Source organism: Hevea brasiliensis, chromosome 13 (genome assembly GCF_030052815.1).
Source record: "Hevea brasiliensis isolate MT/VB/25A 57/8 chromosome 13, ASM3005281v1, whole genome shotgun sequence".
In the NCBI taxonomy this organism is placed as follows: Eukaryota; Viridiplantae; Streptophyta; class Magnoliopsida; order Malpighiales; family Euphorbiaceae; genus Hevea; species Hevea brasiliensis.
This window is the reverse complement of record NC_079505.1, coordinates 6,042,005-6,060,387: the sequence shown is the minus strand read 5'-3', so window position 1 is coordinate 6,060,387 and position 18,383 is coordinate 6,042,005. Positions and strand designations below refer to the sequence as shown.

The window sequence follows — 18,383 nt, the reverse complement described above, 5'->3', positions numbered from 1 at the left end:
TTATCCGATTTGGTTCTTTACTTGAATGACACTTGACTGATCCTTTATTCAAAATATTTAACTTATTATGCCGATCTCCAATTAACCGATCTCTGAACATTCGGATATTTGAGAGAAGTGTCAGAACAGCTGTCGAGTCTCACCAATCGATGTGCCGCCTAGAACCTCGCGAGCATTAAATGCTCGGACTAGTATAAATAGGGAGGGTTAGCCGCTTGTTTTCTCATTTCATTTTCGCTCCGCTCATAGCTTCAAGTTCTCTCATTTTCTCCGCCCGACGCCGATTAGACTGTAAGGACTTTGATCTTCTTTTTGTTTAAGTTCTTTGTTTCTTTTGAAAATGAGCGGTGCCAAGGTCGAGAGCGCGAGCCCTCCTACCATTGAGTTCTCTAGGTCATCTTCTGATGAAGAAGAGGCAGCCAGCGCAACTGGACCTCTTAGGGTCTCGCCTGTGCCTGGCCTGTCGTACCATTAAGGCGTACGCGCCCTTCTTCAAGGAGAGAGACCCTTCCTATAGACGAGCTTCCATCGGTTCTTCGGGAATCCGATCTGCAATCGTTTGTTCAAGAATACAACATTTGTCCTGATTCATATGAGCTGATCAAGTGCCATGGCGATCTTCGTGTCGATCATTCTTTTGAAGAGGATGACATGGTCATGGTGTACGAAGAACAGTTAAAGGCCGGTCTGAGGTTCCCTCTAGCCGATTTCTATAAGGAGGTCCTAAAATTTCACCGAATATCCATTGTTCAAATCCACCCCAACTCGTGGCGGATCTTGGTTGCTTTCCGAGGTCTATGCCGAGCTAAGGGAATCAGACCTACGGCTAAGGTGTTCGCCGAGTTGCACCGGCTATCTCGCCGAAAGGACGATGACCACTGGTTCTTTCAGGCGAAGCCTCGCTATGGCTCTTTCCGACCGCCTCGTCTCTTAAGAACTGGAAGAATCGTTTCTTCATTGTGAGGAGCAAAGATCCGAGCCGCTTTGAGGACTTCCCCCGCAGCTGGTGGTACCAGGGACCCTTGCTTCCGAACCATATTACCCTGAGCGAAGAGGAAAGTTTGATAGTGATGGATCTGAAGAGTGAGGCTGCCACTAAAAAGTATTCTTGTTTGGATTCTGTGGATCGCCGAGCCGCACCATTGACTGTTTCACCGCCATCGCCAAGACCGCGAACTTCCTCTCTCTAACCTCAGCATCGGTATTTTCTATATCTCAATTCTCACGACCTTAGTGATCTCACTAACCTTTTCTTTGTGCAGTTATGGCGGGTGGTGAGGGTTCAAGGAAACGGAAGAAGGAGAGAGAGATCTCCCGGAAGATAAAGGAGATAAAGCGCTCTAATGACTCCAAACGCCTGGCCACGAACTGGGAGATACAAAGAGATCCTCCCAACCTTCGGTCCGCGACCACCGAAGCTACCCGATCTCCTCCTAGATCGCAGGAGCAGCCTCCGACTCTGCAGCTTGTTCCAAGCAGGGAAGGGGGCCTACTCAAGCTTCGGGAGGACCTCTTCTGGGCGCCAAGCACCGATCGATCGCTTGAGGAATAACCGATCCAAGGAGAACTCGATTTCGCCAAAGTCCCGGGTCTACCATCTTCTTTCAGAGGATCGACAGTTATCCTGCACGGTCTCGACGACATATTGACTCGGACCATGAGCTTAAACGTGGAGTGTCCGTGAACCGGACCATGATCCGAAAGGATTCTACCGGGTAAGGAGATCGGGAAGAAAAATCAGGAGGTGGATTCTCTCCGATCCCAACTCTCATCCGCCGGATTATATATCTCAAGTCGAGGGACGCAAAGCTCCATGAAGACCGGTTGGCGAACAGAATCATGCTTTGGATGAGAGGGACCGTGCTCTTAAGGAAGTCCAGTGCTTCACGCCAACGGTTCGCCAGTCGCTCAACTTATAGAGGAACTTGAGGCGAAGGATAAGGAGCTTAAGGAGAAAGACAAGGAGCTTAAGGAGAGGGATGAGGAGATGGTGACGGGAATAGCCGAGGCCTATGTGAAGGCTCACAAGGATCTCTTGGCCGCACTCCAGGAGTGTTACCTAAGAAGACTTTTCTTGGATGGCCGATGTGGCTCCCGAGGACAATGATGAAGACAGGAGGATGTAGCCGAGGGTGAGAGGGAGAGAGGGAGTGATCCAAATGTAGATCAGGCTGGGGGTGATCCCCCAGCCGAATAACTTGTACAAATTATGACATGAAATGAAATGCCTTTTGTTCAATGAATGATTGTGATCGGAAAATTTTAAACCATTGTTTGTCTGAGTATTTGATTGTATGAGCACAGCAAAACAAAAACTAAATGTGATTATTAATCTAAGTATGAGAGACCGGAAAGCACTTTGAACATGAGATCGGTAGGGAAGAAATGCTGAACAGAACTTGACTGAAAATTTAACTCGAACACTTAAGATCGGAATCGAACCAAAACTTTAGCTCTTAAACTTTCGGAAAGGAGGTCGGCAATAAAACTGGTAGGAAAAGATCTAGTGCCAGTTCATTTCATTTATCAACAGAGATCAGGAATATTCTTGACAGGTCCGGGAATCCGACATCGGGTTTGAGAGGTCGGTAAAATGATTTTGAGAGATCGGCGAGGCTTTAATGAATGTGAGGACTTAGCATTGATTCAATTCTCTGTGAGGAGAGATCGGAAATGTGACCGCCTATCAAAGAGGGACTGGAAACGTGATTAGCTGTTCAAAAAAAGAATTTTTTATTGATTCTAGGGATCGGCCAAAATATGGTGTCGACAATTAATTAATTAAATCATATTTAATTAGGTGATAACTTGTGTATATGTGTGACTTACTAGGCTCATCACTAATTGGCAATGAGATATGATATCAACTCTTAATATTATCAGAACTCTTTCTTACCATAAATGATTTTTCTAAATTATTTTATGCACCTCATAGACCATGGTTAACACCTGGCATAGCATGCCATGGCCACCAAATTAGTAATAAGGTTTACCTTAAATGAACCTATAATCATATGTTACCATGCACTAGAATCTCTCTGTTACAAAATCCCAACTCAAGCTGGAGTCATGGTTTATGTTAAACTCCATTTGCTATGAATATTATGTTCTCTTTTAATTCCAGTTCTTGATTAAAAAGATTTTCTCATCAAAAAATCTTTTCTGATTAAATCTATCTGTCCTGGCCAGGAACTTGAAACATCAAGAACAATTAAATGAACATAGGATTTTATCTCTATTTACTTAGAGTAACAGATTCTATCTTGATCAACACCTACCTCCATATATAACTAGTAGGAGCCAACACATGCCCATATACCCATACACAGTACAAGTATAAAAGCAGTATCAAACTCTAACTACCTATATACAAGATAACTGTGCTATCTTAGGTCTAAATATTATATGCACTGATATGATTTATGACAAAACATTGATAAGAGTAAACTCTATGTGCTTGTCATATTTGTCACTGGTTCGGCCTACTTATCATTTATAAGTGCCTATCATGTTTGTCATATGGCATGAGACTCACCATTCCATCTTATTTATATCTCATATAAATAACTTGGGAACAAACATGAATACAATCTTTCTGGATAAGTCATGTCCATATTATGAAGTATCCTTGATTGTAAACCTATTTATGATACTTTGTACTAGAAATACTGTCACTCATATTCTTAACAACTTAATAATAGAATTTCTAACAAAATATCAATGGACCTTTTCTATTACACATAAATATATTATGTAAACGGAAAAGTGAAAATGCCTTTTTATTAATAAAACATGTACAAGATATATACTAAATGATATGCTCTAGGGCATACTACTAACAGACATGACAAGAGATCGGATAGAAGAGGGATCAGAAGAATAATAAGAGCGGTGCAAAAATAAAATAAAAAATAATAGATAAATAAAAAATAAATCCATTTCATTCCAAAAGATTAGATTACACCATTGGGCGAGTCTTTCCTGGCCCGATCATCAATTATAAATGTATCTACATTCTATTCTTCCTATATTCTACCCATTTTGCTTCCACAGTTCGGACACCTCCTAATCTCAATATGTTGTTTAAGAGATATGTGGAGATCGGGAGGGGAGCTCTTGTCAACTATGGTAAAGACTACGAAAAGCTTGTTGTCACTGCCGATGTCACTGACCAGAATCGAGCTCTAGTTGGGGCCCCTGAGATGGTTAGGAGCCAAATGAACTTTAAGAGACGGTCACCGATATCAAGATTGAAATTAGCAGTCCCCTTGCTCAAGATCGGTTTCTAGCTCGGATCGGCAGGCTGACTAGAGATCAGAACGATGGTTGATTCAGTCCCAGATCGGCTGTTAGGCCCGGTTTCCTTACCTTCACCGGATGATGTTCTCGTAACTCTCTGACCATCTCTGTCGTCCATTTTCAGGTGAAAGACAAAAGAAGTTGTCAGAGAAAGATCAAAATGGCTGTCATGATGAAAATCGATGCCGAAAAGACAAGGTATGGAGATAGAACACGTCAGAGATTGACCAGAAAGGGAAAGTGGAAATGTGCAAATTAGGGCCTTTCCCCTTGGTGTATATAGGCCCGAGCATTTAATGCTCGCGGAACTCGAAGCGGCACATCGATTGATGAAAAATTTAATGCTTTCCCGATATTCGATACGCACTGATAGAGACCAGATGGAGAGAACGGATAGAAAAGAGATCAGAAGGACAATAAGAGATTAGAGGTAAAGGGGAAGGAACAGAGATCGGGCGAGTATGTTTTCAGATAAGCAACTATTGAGACATCAATCAAAGGGGAACAAGATTAAAAGATCGAGAAGATAGCCAATAGAGATCGGAGGGTTGGGGAAAATCAAAACTTCAGGAGTTACTTTGAATCATGATCTTTGATTTACGAGATCAACTCTCCCACCATCAGATTTAAGTTTGTTAAAGCATTTGGAGTACGATTCAATCTCCACCATCCACCCCATTTTGTAAGGATGAATCTAAACCATCGGATCTGAGGTAGTTAAAGCATTCTAGTATGCTCCAATCTGTACCCTTGATCTCATTAGGAAGGACAGATCCTAGGCCATTGGATTAAAGTAATAAACAGATTTGGCACCTTTCATTCCCAACCCTTGGATCTGTTCCGTAAGGCAGAATTCCCAACCATTGGATTGGAGAGAAAAGGATAAAAGAGTCCTGAACTAAATCTCATCCCTCAATTCTTGGTCTCTTTAATTATTGACCCTTGGATTTGGTCCTTCTAAATCTAGACCCTTCATCTTTTAATCTTGAATCCTGACCCTCCATTTTAAGGCCCCCGTTCCCGTTAAATGCCCAAAATCTCCACTGTTGAAGGGGTCCTTTCCCAAAAAAAGAGTTGAAAGAATATAAGGAGGAGGCTTTAGAAACGTCAATTTTCTAAAGAATCCCCATCGTAGCATCAGCATCAAATAACTTATTTCCTCCAAAATACCTTGACCTGTCACTTCATCCTAATATTGCTTCAGTTCTGTTTCTAAGCCTCATTGTCAGGGTTCACTGACCCCATCATTGCTGGAGTCCCTTTACAGGTAAAACTCTTGACGTCCACATGTTTCTTTTAAGAGGATGAAGTCACATCCACAATGTTACATAAGCTAGAATCAGGGTTCTATAAATATTTAGTCATGCCGAACTCTTAGGGGAATAAGGTTAACATTAATTTATGCCGGTTTTGTAAATATTATTGTTATGCTGTTGTGGTACTAGAAAGTATCATTTTTATCATTTTACTTTATATTAAAAGTATGTTTCTTATTCCGAAGCATATGTTTCTTATTCCGAAACACTTTAGGAATAATGGTTCGAGTTCAGATGAAATAATAAGTAGTAGTTAAAGTTCGGATGTGACTGCAAGAGATCGGCAATAATAAAAGCAGGGTGTGTTAGAATGAGTTTGGGCACTACACGGTTAGCAAATCTGGGAGATCGGAAATAACAGGTATAGTTATCATACATAATATAGAGTTAAGAAATAGTGCATTTTTTTGTTTTATAGCATTTATGTCATTTTATGGATCGAAAAATAACAAGAGTCTGAGAAAAACTACAATATCCTTATATAAGATATTGGAGTTTGGAAGAGAGTCATTTCCTTGAATCCCCACAATTGTCTTTTATAAAAACTATTCTCTTTATAAAACATTAGGAGTTCGGGAGAGAGTCCTTTCCTTGAACCCTCACAATCGCCTTTTAGAAAAACTATTCTCTTTACAAAATAAGGGAGTTCGGGAGAGAGTCTTTTCTTTGGACCCCTACAATTTTTACGTCTTTCATAAAAATCACTCCTTACAAAATGTTGGGAGTTCTGGAGAGAGTCCTTTCCTTGAACTCCCTTTCATACTTATGAAAGTTTTTTTTACATCCTTTATAAAACCACTCTTAATAAAATATAAGAGCTCAGGAGATAGTACTTTCCTTAAACCTCATTTTCTTATTTACGAAAAGCATCTTCACGTCTCTTTAAAAAAAACTTTTACAAATAAATTTGAATGCTAGGTTTACGGGAGAGTCCTTCCACGAACCCTAAATTTTACACCCAAAGTTTTCTTATAGCTGGGATCCAATGGAGAGCCCTTCTTAGAGTCCTTACGCGCATAAGGGAGAGTCCTTCCTTAGATTATATTTTTTAGAGGGAGAGTCCTTCCTCGAATTCTATAATTTAAGCTCGCACAACTCAATCTCCAAATTGCAAATTCGTCAATCAATATGGGTAAAGATTTTACGGTTGATTATGCACTTTTCTTCATTAACTGAAAATCCTCATTGATGAAGAGAACTCTCTAGGTTTTAATAAACACATTCCTTTTGAATTAGAGTCATAATTAAAAAGGACGAGAATCTATACTTATATTGGTTCAAGTATAAAAAAATTCACTACATATACACCATACTCTCAATTATTTGGATACTAATGACGAGATGAATAATGTGTGAGCCGAAAGTCCTCCTCACTCATTGTAAACCTCTAGGGACCAAATAACACCTCTTCGAGATTAGAGTCCTAATTTCGTAGAGGGAGGAATATAATAGAATATAATATATTTATTTAATAAATCAAATGATCATAATCAACTCACTTCAGGATTGTCTCATTTACTTATGTTCTTGGGACAACCCCGAAAAGTAAAATATCAAGCGTTCCTATAATGAATGTGAGAACCAACATAGTAATTTAAACTCTAACAATATTATCGATCTTAAGTTATAAAGAGCATACTCTTAAATCTACTTCCCCTCATCGAGGGACGATCTGGGGTGCCTAACACCTTTCTCACACGTATACGGATTCCGAACCCAGAATCTCTATTTTTAAAGTGGTCGAATTCTTTCTAAAGCAATAAATGGTTTCTTTAATTTTTGTCAAAATTAAAGTGGCGACTCCTCACTTTCCACTTCAGTGAGAATTGTCCGGAGACCACAAAACCCTTTGTGACACAAAAAAATATTAATTTAAAAAAATAAAATTTCTTCGCATAAAAAAATATATAATATTTTTTAATAATGTTAAAAAATATTATAAATAAAATTAAATAAAATATACTTATGTAGCATTTCACATTTAATTTCTATTATTTTAATTAAAATTTAAGATGTTGCAAAAAATATAGTAATTTCTATAGATTATAGATACCTCATATGTACAAATTCAAATTTAAAATTTGTATGTAAAATAAATAAATGAATAAATAAAAGTTATATTTTTTTAGAAAAAATCCATAATTTGGTTAATTAATAATTATTAAAATAATAATAATAATAATAAACATATTCATTTCACACTTCAAAAGTATTCAAATTTCTCTTTTTATAGAAAAAAAAAATCAAATTTCCACACCTTTTTAACAAATACATTTACATATTAAACATGTGTTAATATAATATTAAATAAATATTATAATAAATACAAGCACTTTTGATCGTTTTAACACGTGTAAAAAAATATGTACTATTTAAATATAAAATGTTGTGACTATAAAATTAAACTTAACAATTATTATATCATAGATTTGTATTTAAATTATTACATTCATTATATAAATTTCAATTAATTTTATATAAAACTCGACGTGTATATTTAATAAAATATGAGAATTTTTTAATTTTTTAAATAAAAAATTAAAAAAATAATGACTCGAATTTAATTTCTTCAAGTGAGTAAGATGATATGTATATATATAGCCGTAATTTAACAACATTAAAAAGATAATTAATATATACCTATATGTTAATAAATTTAATTAAATAATATTAAATACTTTAAAAAGGTCAAATTTTGAATTCATGATTATATAGAAATAATATTAAAAAATCAGCCATAATTAAAAATGTAGTAAATATTTAAAATATTTATTCTTTTTATTTATTTGTTTATTCTAATTGAACTTAAGTCAATCGAACGGCGGATAATTAGGGTACACGCAGATGAAATAGAATAAGGAAAGCAGGGAAATGAAGCTGATTTTAATGAGGTTTTCTTCCTCTCCAGTGAGAAAGCTCTAGGCTCTACTCTAGCCTCGTCTTTTCACCTGCTTTTCTTCTGCCTGCAACTGCAACTAGCCAATCTCTCTCTCTCTCTCCCCCCTCTGCGCGAGACAGTGAAGAAGCCGCCGACTCTTCAATTGAAGACGCAGGTACTTTCACCTCTTTCTGTTTGGACAGAAAATATAGTTTCTTTTGTGTTTGTTGGTTGGGGTATTTCTATAATCGAAATTGAATACCATTGACATTGGGTCCATGAAACTAGTGATAAATAGCTTGAATGGTAATTGGGTATTGCTGTGTTTTGTTTTTGTGATTTTGAATTTCCTTAATCCCTATTTTGGAAGTGTTTTTGTTGGTTTTTCGAAGGTAAAGTTCATTTCTTGGCTTTCAAGAGCAAGTTAACTAGTTCCATAATTTCTGTAGAAAGTAGAGTTTGTGTTTATGCTTAAATATAGTGAATGAAGCACTTTCACCCTAAAACTATTGTGCTTTTACTATTTTTGGGAAGCTCTTTCTGTTGGCAAAGTAAGGTTTTTGAAGGATTTTCAGTGAGTCTTCCTCGTCCTCTTCCTCTTCCTGTTCATATTCCATATGGACATTATGATTTAGAAACCTATTAGTTGGTGTTATTTTTCGAAGTCTCAAATATCTAGCAGTAAAGGCTTGAAATCTCTCTCCAGTTTAAAACCTGCTGGTGCTGGGTGGGGTGAGAGGGGTTACTTGAAGCAAAGAGTCAAGTTAATATTCTGATGTGCCAAAAAAGGAAAGAGCTTTAATCTTTAAGCATGGATATGCCTTGCATTATTAATCCCTTAAGGCCTCTAATCTTTTGAGGCTTAGTCTACTAAAATGGTTTCTCCTTTCCTGAAGAAAATAGGAAAAGTCTTCTGTTCTTGATGTACAATCATTTAGCATGTATACGCCTATAAGATATGTACTCTGAATAGTGCTTTAGTGACTTCAAATGCCATTATTTGTGGTAACTAAATTTCTATGTTTTATGTTTTTCAGCTAGAAAAAGGTTTCAGGTGTATACTTATTGATCTGGTCCTCTCCATCTCTAAACTTCTATCGGATGGCCATTATACCTTGTGGAAGCACATATGTTGCTCATTGGGGTATTCGACCTCAGTTCATGCTTAGATCCTATATGAAAAATGGGATAGTGACCTCTCAATATGGGTGAGTATATCTATTTGTCCATCCCCTTCTCTTTTTCTCTTGTATAATTACATGCAAACATACATTTGTATGTGTAAAGGAACTGAAAGCACTAAGCAGCTTGTTGATGGAACTATGTGTGTGTCATTGATGTTGTGCCATAATCAAGTCCTTAGTCGAAGGCTTACTGTCATGCTTTTAGTGAAATTCTTACCTTTTGGGGACCCATAATCATGTAAAGGTTATTCGTTCAGAATTCACCCTAAATTGAAGATTCAACAGTTATAATAGTCTATACCCTAGTAACTCTACCCATCTCTGAATTATCGTTTTATGTTCATTTTGTTACCTGAATTGCTCTTCAGCTCCTAAAATCCTTGAATAGTTGAAGCAACCCAAATGAAATTTATGCTAAAAGAAATTAAATTTTATTGGAGGATGCTTTATAATGCTGTTTTCAAAATGAAAGGAGTTACTAGAAACCTGTGCAGTTTATGTTTTTCTCTAAAATTATAATTTACATTGAGAAAAGAAGGTAGAATGTGAAGCTCCTTATACAAGCGGAATATAAGAGTCAAGAAATACACATGTTAATTATGAGGAATGATTTCTTAGTCATGATGTGACTTGTTAGTTGTTTCCCTACTGAAGCTGGGATCAATGAGAACGTGCTGTTGCTTGTTGATAAAACCTTGTGAGTTTTCTTACTTGATTAATTAAATTTGCATGCTCTTCTATTTTATTTCGTCATATAATTGGAAGCTCAGTTTGGTTGTCCATCTTTTAACAGATTTATTTTTTAAATTACTCATTGGTGGTTGAAGGGATTTTTATTATATTTTTCTGCTTCAATATCAGATAGTAGTGATTGTTGTTATTGCTTCTATTATTTTTGTGTCATTTAATGCATCAGATTAACTTTTTGAGGCATGAAATTTTCATCATGTAGTGTGCTGTGAATGAACTTCGGATATAGTTTGCTGCAAAAGATAATTCTGTGCATTTAAAACCGTTTTGCAGTCCTAATAACAAGATGAGCTATTTGGCAGCACCTAATTCAAGCCTATTTTCACGGGATTCCTTCCCCATATTATCTTATGTGGGGCCATCTCAAGCTTCACATCGTCATAGGGGATCACAATTTGCAGTTAGAGCTGATGCTGTGAGTGGAACCACTTTTTATATTTGCTTTATGATGACAATGGAGGCAGTATTGGCTGTCTCACTTAATTTCCCCTTTTAAAATGCTATCTTGTTTCTATAATTGAGATCCTATCTCTCTCATATATTTACATGGAGTGTGAACTTTTTCTGAATTGCAGGATTACTATTCTATACTTGGTGTGTCAAAAAATGCAAGTAAATCTGAAATCAAAAGTGGTATGTGCACCCACCATTCTTCATATTCTTTGTTTATCGCAGTTTAATTCATCCTTTCTTTGATGCTTCCATGTGGAAAGCCTGAATGCCTAAGATTTCATAAATTGTTGATGTGCAAAAAATTCCCTTTCATTTTCCCCATCTCTATCGTGCAGATTTTATTTTTATTATATAAACAAAGAATTCTGATAGAGAGAAGAAAAAAAAGGTCACACTATAATTGTTCCCCCCTCCCCCCCCCAAAAAAAAAAAAGAAAAAGACCCGTCTTCTTTTTCGGACCTAATTTGCAGGCATACCTATTTTTCACCAGAAAAATCAAAGAGTCTGTTTCAAATAGTCCGAGAGGCAAAACGGCGTAGAAGAAAAGATAATTGTTTTACTTCCTACTACAGTAGTTCATAACATAAAGTTGGAAACATTGGGAGTCAACGCTTTGGAAGGCCGCCTCATTTGTACAAGTTATTGGTTTTGATTCAACTGAGAACCATTAACCTAAAAAAAGCGTTGACTTCATAAGAAATTTTAGCTTTCCTAATGAAATGGTGATGCATTAGGCAAAATAGAGATATTTGGAAGATAATATGCCATAATTCTCCAAAAGTTGTGTAATACACTAGATAATAAAATAAAATTCATGACATTAAGAACAAAGTGAGAACATTTTTCCCTGTAATTTAAATTTCTTGGAACATGAAAATTTCAATAAAAGGAATTTCCCTCAACAAGAAATCTAGAAATCAGATCTTTGTGAAGAGCTTAAAGGATATATATCAGGACAAGTGACAGAAAATAGAACATTTTCTTTCCGTGTCTTTCTAGAAGTGTATATAATTATTATTGCAAACTTTATTCTTCAATTTTAAATTTCTCTTTCTTTTTTTACCCCTTTGAGCCTTACCATGTCATAGTTCTCAATTATGGTGATTGAAAGCAGTGAAGAAAATTTGTCCTCTCTATTACAAGTGGCAAAATACACTGTTATTCTAAGTGATGTTGCTTTGGAAAGGGTGCATTTCCTTCTAGTTTGAAAGAATTAAGGCTTCAGAACTCCACAGCTTCCATCCTAGTTAATTTGTGGGATTTTCTATTTTGTTTGCCTTATGTGGTTCACATATATAATTATGTGAACTTCTTTAGAACATTGTGTAAGACTTGGTTGATATATTATTATGGAAGTCAATAAGAGTCATTAAATTGAAAGGATTCCCACCTTAATATTGGTGTTTGACACTAGTTGAGGTTGGACAGCAGTGGGAAGATTGATGTAGCTTCTGCAAATTGCCTTGTGGTATTCTAGTGCTGGAAGAGGGTTCTGATTTTAGGTATCTTTTAGCTGGAAGAATGAATCTAGAACTAGGATTTGCAGATCAAACTAGACCAGGAAAAAAAAAAAAAAACAGTTTTGGTGGATTATTTATGGTAACAAAATGAACAATTCAGGTGCAAGGACATTCTGACAATGGCTAAAATTTCGATCGGTTATTTACTTGGTGGCTAAATTAAACAGAGGATATCAATCTAAATAATGATTAGGATGATGGCTGGTCAGTGCGGCTGTTCCCCAAACAAGAACAAATACTTAGGATTTTAATTAAGCTGTCAGGAAAGATTTTAGACTGTTATTTGCTTTCTCTTTTATTAGGTTTAGCGTTTTGAGTGCAAAATTTTTTAGCTTCAAAGATAATACATAATGGTTGTCTGCTTTGAAACAACTGCAGGATGTGCCAGAAATTATTATTGTCATCATTGACCTGTTTTCTGTTACAAGAATAAGAATAAGTAGGAACAATAGACCATTGAGGTCCCATTGGCACACAGCTGGAATAATGTTGGCATCATTTGTACTGTCATGCCCATTGAAACCCAAAAATTACCCAAACATACTCATAATATAGTATATAGCTCAAAGAGGTTGAATAAACTTCCAAAACTGATGTAGGCACCAGCAGAGTGTTTTTTTTTTTTTTTTTTAAAATGATAACCGATAGGAATAAATTGTTGAACCAAAATTTCACTTCAGTTCAAAATTTTGATGAATACTTGTTCTAGTTACATTGATTGACAATTTAACCACACTGTCTTTGTAAGAGGAAATCCTGGAGCTTAAAAAATGAATGAAGCGAGATCTTATATACAGACAATGTACTGATGTTATTATAGAGTTATTACTCTTGGCTTATCCTCTCTTGTTGTACTAAAATTTAAGATATACTAACTCCTTATGCCTCTTGGTTTCAGCATACCGAAAACTTGCTAGGAGTTACCATCCAGATGTGAACAAGTAAGTTAGCTTTTATATGAGCATGACCGTCCCCCTTCCTCATCTCTGCTGTCCTTGTTTCCTCTATCTTGTGGCAACACAATATTACCTTTTTTTGTTGTGTTTTAAATTTTGGATTGTATGCTTTGTTACTACAACTAGCTGTGGGTTAGATTGAGGCGGTCACTCTTTTCATTCTTTTGGATGCACTGATATTAGATTTGGATGTGGCCATGTGGGTAATTTGTACAAGCCAATGGAAGATGGTATGCTTGGACTGGCTGCCTCTGACCATCCCCTTTTTCCCACTTATTTCCATTTTCCCTTCCTTCTTGCAGCATGTGGCCTAAACTATTCCTGGTTGTTGGTCATTTATGTTACGTATGAGAGCTTAGATTAATCCAATGCAATTTTTAAGGATTGGATTTCTAGTGGATCATGAATTGGAGTAGGATCACTGAACTTTATCAAGAATTTTAAGAATCTACTGTTATGGCAAACATCCATAGAAGACAAATAGTGATATTTGGATATGGCAAATTATTTCTGAATTGAAGAAAATGTAGGATGTGCAAAGTATCATAATTCAAAACATTTTTATGCTATGTTTGAAGATGGTTCAAAGGCTCTTAAGTTAATTGTCATATTCAGTACAAAGTCTCGTGACAATTTGCAGGAAGCTCTAGCTTCAATTCACACCCTTTTTTCTTTTACATAATCTTTTCAATGAGAATCTATATTACACAAGTGGAACCTGCCCCTTAGTTTGCTAAATAAGAATAGTGATGTTCATTTATTATGCTACTTGTTGACTTGGTTGATAAAATCTCTGGTTACTGCACCCTCTATAGTTTGGAGGTTTACAGAGAAGCTTCTCAAATTTGGAACTTGAAAATTTTCAAGAAGACAGCACTTTTTTCTCTTCTTTCTCATGCCCTACAGATTTAATTTTCCTCCTTCTATATGATAGGGTCAGTGTGAAGCTAGATGTGTATGGGTATAAGAATTTGTAGATGAAGGGGGGTTCATCTTTGGGGCACATATGGACTATAGTGTTAGCATTACTAAGAAATTTGGAAATAAAGGATTGCACCTTGCTTAGAGTCGCAGGGGTTAAAAGTGATACAAAATCCTTTTTTTCAGATTTTGTATTTAAATATATCCATTTGCATTGGAGGAGAACCTAAAATAACAAGAGTTATAGTTATAGATCTGCAAAAGTCAGTTGCTTTTCTAATTAAGTTGCATAGAACATAATGCTATTCAAGGTCTGTTTTTGTGAATATTGTCCTGTCAGACCTGTTTGAATTATATTCTATCCTTTGATGCAGAGAATCTGGGGCAGAGCAGAAGTTTAAGGAAATTAGCAATGCATATGAGGTATAAATTCAGTTCTGTGGTCATCCTGTTTTCTGGTTTATGATTAAGCCACAGCAGTTTTGATCACCATAATCTACAATAATTTGCCCTGCAGGTCTTATCAGATGATGAGAAACGATCTTTGTATGACAGGTATGGTGAGGCTGGACTTAAAGGTGCTGGTATGGGCATGGGGGTAAGTTAATTTCAACGAATGAAACGTGAGATCATGGCTTCTAGATTTCATATTTTGTCATCATTTTTTCATCTCCTGCCTTCACATTGTTTGATCTGTTGCTTTGATATACCAGGATTTCAGCAATCCTTTTGATTTGTTTGAGTCACTATTTGAGGGCATGGGAGGAATGGGAGGTATGGGCGGCATGGGGGGCAGAGCTTCCCGGAGTAGAGCAGTCGATGGTCAGGATGAATATTACAATCTTATCTTAATGTTTAAGGAAGCAGTTTTTGGGGTTGAAAAAGAGATTGAGATAACCCGACTCGAGAGCTGTGGCACCTGCAATGGTTCAGGCGCAAAACCTGGGACAACACCATCTAGATGTAGTACATGTGGCGGCCAAGGTCAGGTTGTTTCATCAGCAAGGACTCCATTAGGCGTCTTTCAGCAGGTAATGACCTGCTCTTCATGTGGGGGGACTGGGGAAACATTTACCGCTTGCAACACATGTTCTGGGGATGGACGGGTAAGGAGGACAAAACGTATCAGTTTGAAAGTGCCAGCTGGTGTGGACTCTGGAAGCCGTTTGAGGGTGCGATCTGAAGGTAATGCTGGAAAGAGAGGTGGATCACCTGGCGACCTCTTTGTTATTATTGAAGTCATCCCAGACCCCGTACTAAAACGCGATGACATCAACATCTTGTACACATGCAAAGTGTCATATATAGATGCAATTTTGGGTACAACGATTAAGGTACCAACAGTTGATGGTATGGTCGATCTCAAAATCCCAGCTGGAACTCAACCGAATACAACACTTGTGATGGCAAAGAAAGGAGTCCCAGTGCTCAACAAAAGCAACATGAGGGGTGATCAGTTGGTTCGCGTACAAGTTGAAATTCCAAAAAGATTGGGCAGTGAAGAAAGAAAGCTCATTGAGGAGCTTGCAGATCTAAGCAAGGGGAAGACAGCGAATAGTCGAAGATAACTGCATGTACATTATCTTTCTCTATTCATATATTGGTGTCCAGATCAGTGATCAGATCATATTCTCCCCTATGAATGCAATTTTGGAGTTGCTTGTTGCATGGAGATTTAGCACTTAGAAATCATTATAGCTTTGGAAGGCTTAAGCAAGTTTCTGTAGCGGTAGGTAAAAGCCACAGTGATAATTTTGGTCCCCTATAATTTGAACTTCCTGAAAAGAGAGGAGATGAAATAGGAAGTGTTAGTTGGAGATGCATTGCTCTTTGATTTTATTTCTCTTTTGATTCTTACAACACATGATACTCTCTTTTTAATTATTTTTTGGGATAGGCAAATGCATAATCATCTCCTGCATTTATGTTTTTACTTCATCTGTGGTGATTTTGGGATGAATTGTATCAAAGGATTCTTCATATTTCATAAATGATCATGCAAATGTAAAAATAAAAATATATAAAATTAGGTTTGTTTATGCTTTTATCAATAGTCCCCACCTATTGATAAAAAAAAAAAAAGAAAAAGAAAAATACAATAAACAAAAGTAATTTATTCACATAATCAAGTATTCAAATTAATATATCATAGATAGAATAATTATTCATGTTCCATTGACTTCAATATAATATGTTAATAAATATAAAGTTAATCAAATATATATAAAATCATAAATTTAAGTTAGAGAGAGAAAATATTTAGGATAGAAGTCCATTATTATCATTACTAATGATAAAATTCATTTGATAGAGAAATTATTAGGAGTTTAAATTAAGTTACATATTTGGAGGGTGGTGTTGTTGGGCAAAAGGAGGACAAAGATTACAATGGCACTTTCCATCAATGCAACAATTTGGGAAGCCATTACACACTTGAGCCAATTTACAGCTTACTAACTCAAATTTTTTTGTAAATCATTATCGTATTAAACTCATTCCAATTGCAATTAATCTCTAATTAGATATAATTTAATTAGTCTTTCTTTTATAATGTAATTGAGATAGTATAAAATAAAATCTAATATCTATCAGACGAATAATATATCTTTAATCATTAGATCAAGTGTGTATATATATAAAAGATTGAATAGATTGTTTGACCACACTTGATCTAATGATTAAAGATATATTATTCATCTGATAGATATTAGATTTTATTTTATATATATATATATATATTAGATCAAGTGTGTATATATATAAAAGATTGAATAGATTGTTTGACCACACTTGATCTAATGATTAAAGATATATTATTCATCTGATAGATATTAGATTTTATTTTATATATATATAATAAAAACTAAAGTTAATTGAAGTCATAGTTGGATTTGCTTCCCCATTTATCATACAGGTTCATTCTTAATTGAGTTTCTTTGGAATAAATCAATAATAAAAAAAATAAAAGAATTATTATATAATTATGCATAAATTTTAACTTTTTTTAAAATAAATTATTTTTTAAGTTAAAAAATTTACAAAATTATAATTTCTAAATAGGAGAAGAAGATGATTTCTAAATACATAGATCAAGTGTTGGATTTGTGCTCTTGAACCCAGCAAAGAATAGATTAATTGTGATAGATATAAAGCTAACTTGAATAACACTTCATTAAAAATATAAAAATATTTAATTAAAAAATAACTATCATTTTTCTTTTCCTTCCTTAATTTGTGTGATTTATATTTTATTAAGTTATTTTCTGTAATTATTTTTTTAAATAATAAAAAAAAATTCGAGTATAATAGTCATAATTTCTTTATATCTAAGATTTACTGTCAATAATTAGCATCCTTGATTTAATTTAAAAAATCATTATGATGTTTAATTTTAATTTAAGATAAAAAAAAAATCCTTACAATATGTCGATTCCTTTTGAGATTGGTATAAAATAAAAATTTATTTCGCTAGAAGGAGGGCTTGAACCTCCGACCTTGTGGTTAACAGCCACACGCTCTAACCAACTGAGCTATTCCAGCTTAGCAGCATGAGGCTTTGAAAAATTTTATTTAATTCAAGTGGAGGGGCAATGGCTGTAAATACCCTTAAAAACTAGGGTTAAAATTCATTTTTTTTTTTTTTTATATTGCAAATCTAAATAGATTATATATATAGAGAGAGAGGATAATGGTAGAGAATATGAATTTATTATTTTTTTAACTAGAAGATTGACAGAATGAGGCTCGAACCTGAATTTATAATGTAAATAATATATCAACAATTATTAAATTAAATTAGATTATATATTTTTATTATTTAAATCTATAAGATATGTAGTTAAAGAAATATAATTAATTAATTCAAATTTGACAATTTTATTATTTTAATAAAAAATATGAAATTCTAGAAAATTTTCTTTTTAATTTTTTTTTTAATTTCCTCTATATTTATTTGATTATATTCTAAACACTATTAATTATTACTTTATAACTTCTGGCTTTATTCTTTTATTCTCTTAAATATTATTTTGGTAATTTTTCACTCTCATTCCATTCCCCCTAACAAAAGTGATGTGCAAGGGAAAGGTTATGGTTGAAAATACCC

At 35.0% G+C, this 18,383-nt stretch overlaps 2 protein-coding genes and 1 non-coding gene across 3 annotated transcripts; 2 read left to right on the top strand and 1 right to left on the bottom strand.

Annotated features, from left to right (window-relative positions):
- Nucleotides 1–4,076: 4,076 nt before the first annotated feature.
- Nucleotides 4,077–4,727, top strand: LOC131172025 (probable 60S ribosomal protein L14). Its single transcript, XM_058132971.1, has 3 exons — nt 4,077–4,205; nt 4,424–4,497; nt 4,583–4,727. Exons 1-3 carry the CDS (start codon nt 4,077–4,079, stop codon nt 4,725–4,727), a joined length of 348 nt encoding a protein of 115 aa, XP_057988954.1.
- Nucleotides 4,728–8,467: 3,740 nt separating this feature from the next.
- Nucleotides 8,468–16,211, top strand: LOC110657628 (chaperone protein dnaJ A6, chloroplastic). Its single transcript, XM_021814918.2, has 8 exons — nt 8,468–8,668; nt 9,531–9,701; nt 10,701–10,842; nt 11,003–11,060; nt 13,300–13,342; nt 14,653–14,701; nt 14,796–14,876; nt 14,992–16,211. Exons 2-8 carry the CDS (start codon nt 9,595–9,597, stop codon nt 15,844–15,846), a joined length of 1,335 nt encoding a protein of 444 aa, XP_021670610.2. The 5' UTR covers nt 8,468–8,668; nt 9,531–9,594; the 3' UTR covers nt 15,847–16,211.
- A 1,533-nt stretch (nt 16,212–17,744) lies between these two features.
- Nucleotides 17,745–17,818, bottom strand: TRNAN-GUU (transfer RNA asparagine (anticodon GUU)). Its single transcript has one exon. It is a non-coding gene; the product is annotated as a tRNA-Asn (tRNA).
- Between the last annotated feature and the right edge of the window lie 565 nt (nt 17,819–18,383).

Excerpts from the sequence above, each read along its gene's own strand:
- LOC131172025 (XM_058132971.1), top strand. The coding sequence starts at position 4,077 with ATGTTGTTTAAGAGATATGTGGAGATCGGGAGGGGAGCTCTTGTCAAC. Across the intron at positions 4,206-4,423 it reads TAGTTGGGGCCCCTGAGATG|GTGAAAGACAAAAGAAGTTG; the intron begins GTTAGGAGCCAA and ends GTCCATTTTCAG. Across the intron at positions 4,498-4,582 it reads ATCGATGCCGAAAAGACAAG|GCCCGAGCATTTAATGCTCG; the intron begins GTATGGAGATAG and ends TGGTGTATATAG.
- LOC110657628 (XM_021814918.2), top strand. The coding sequence starts at position 9,595 with ATGGCCATTATACCTTGTGGAAGCACATATGTTGCTCATTGGGGTATT. Across the intron at positions 13,343-14,652 it reads TACCATCCAGATGTGAACAA|AGAATCTGGGGCAGAGCAGA; the intron begins GTAAGTTAGCTT and ends CCTTTGATGCAG. Across the intron at positions 14,877-14,991 it reads GTGCTGGTATGGGCATGGGG|GATTTCAGCAATCCTTTTGA; the intron begins GTAAGTTAATTT and ends TTGATATACCAG.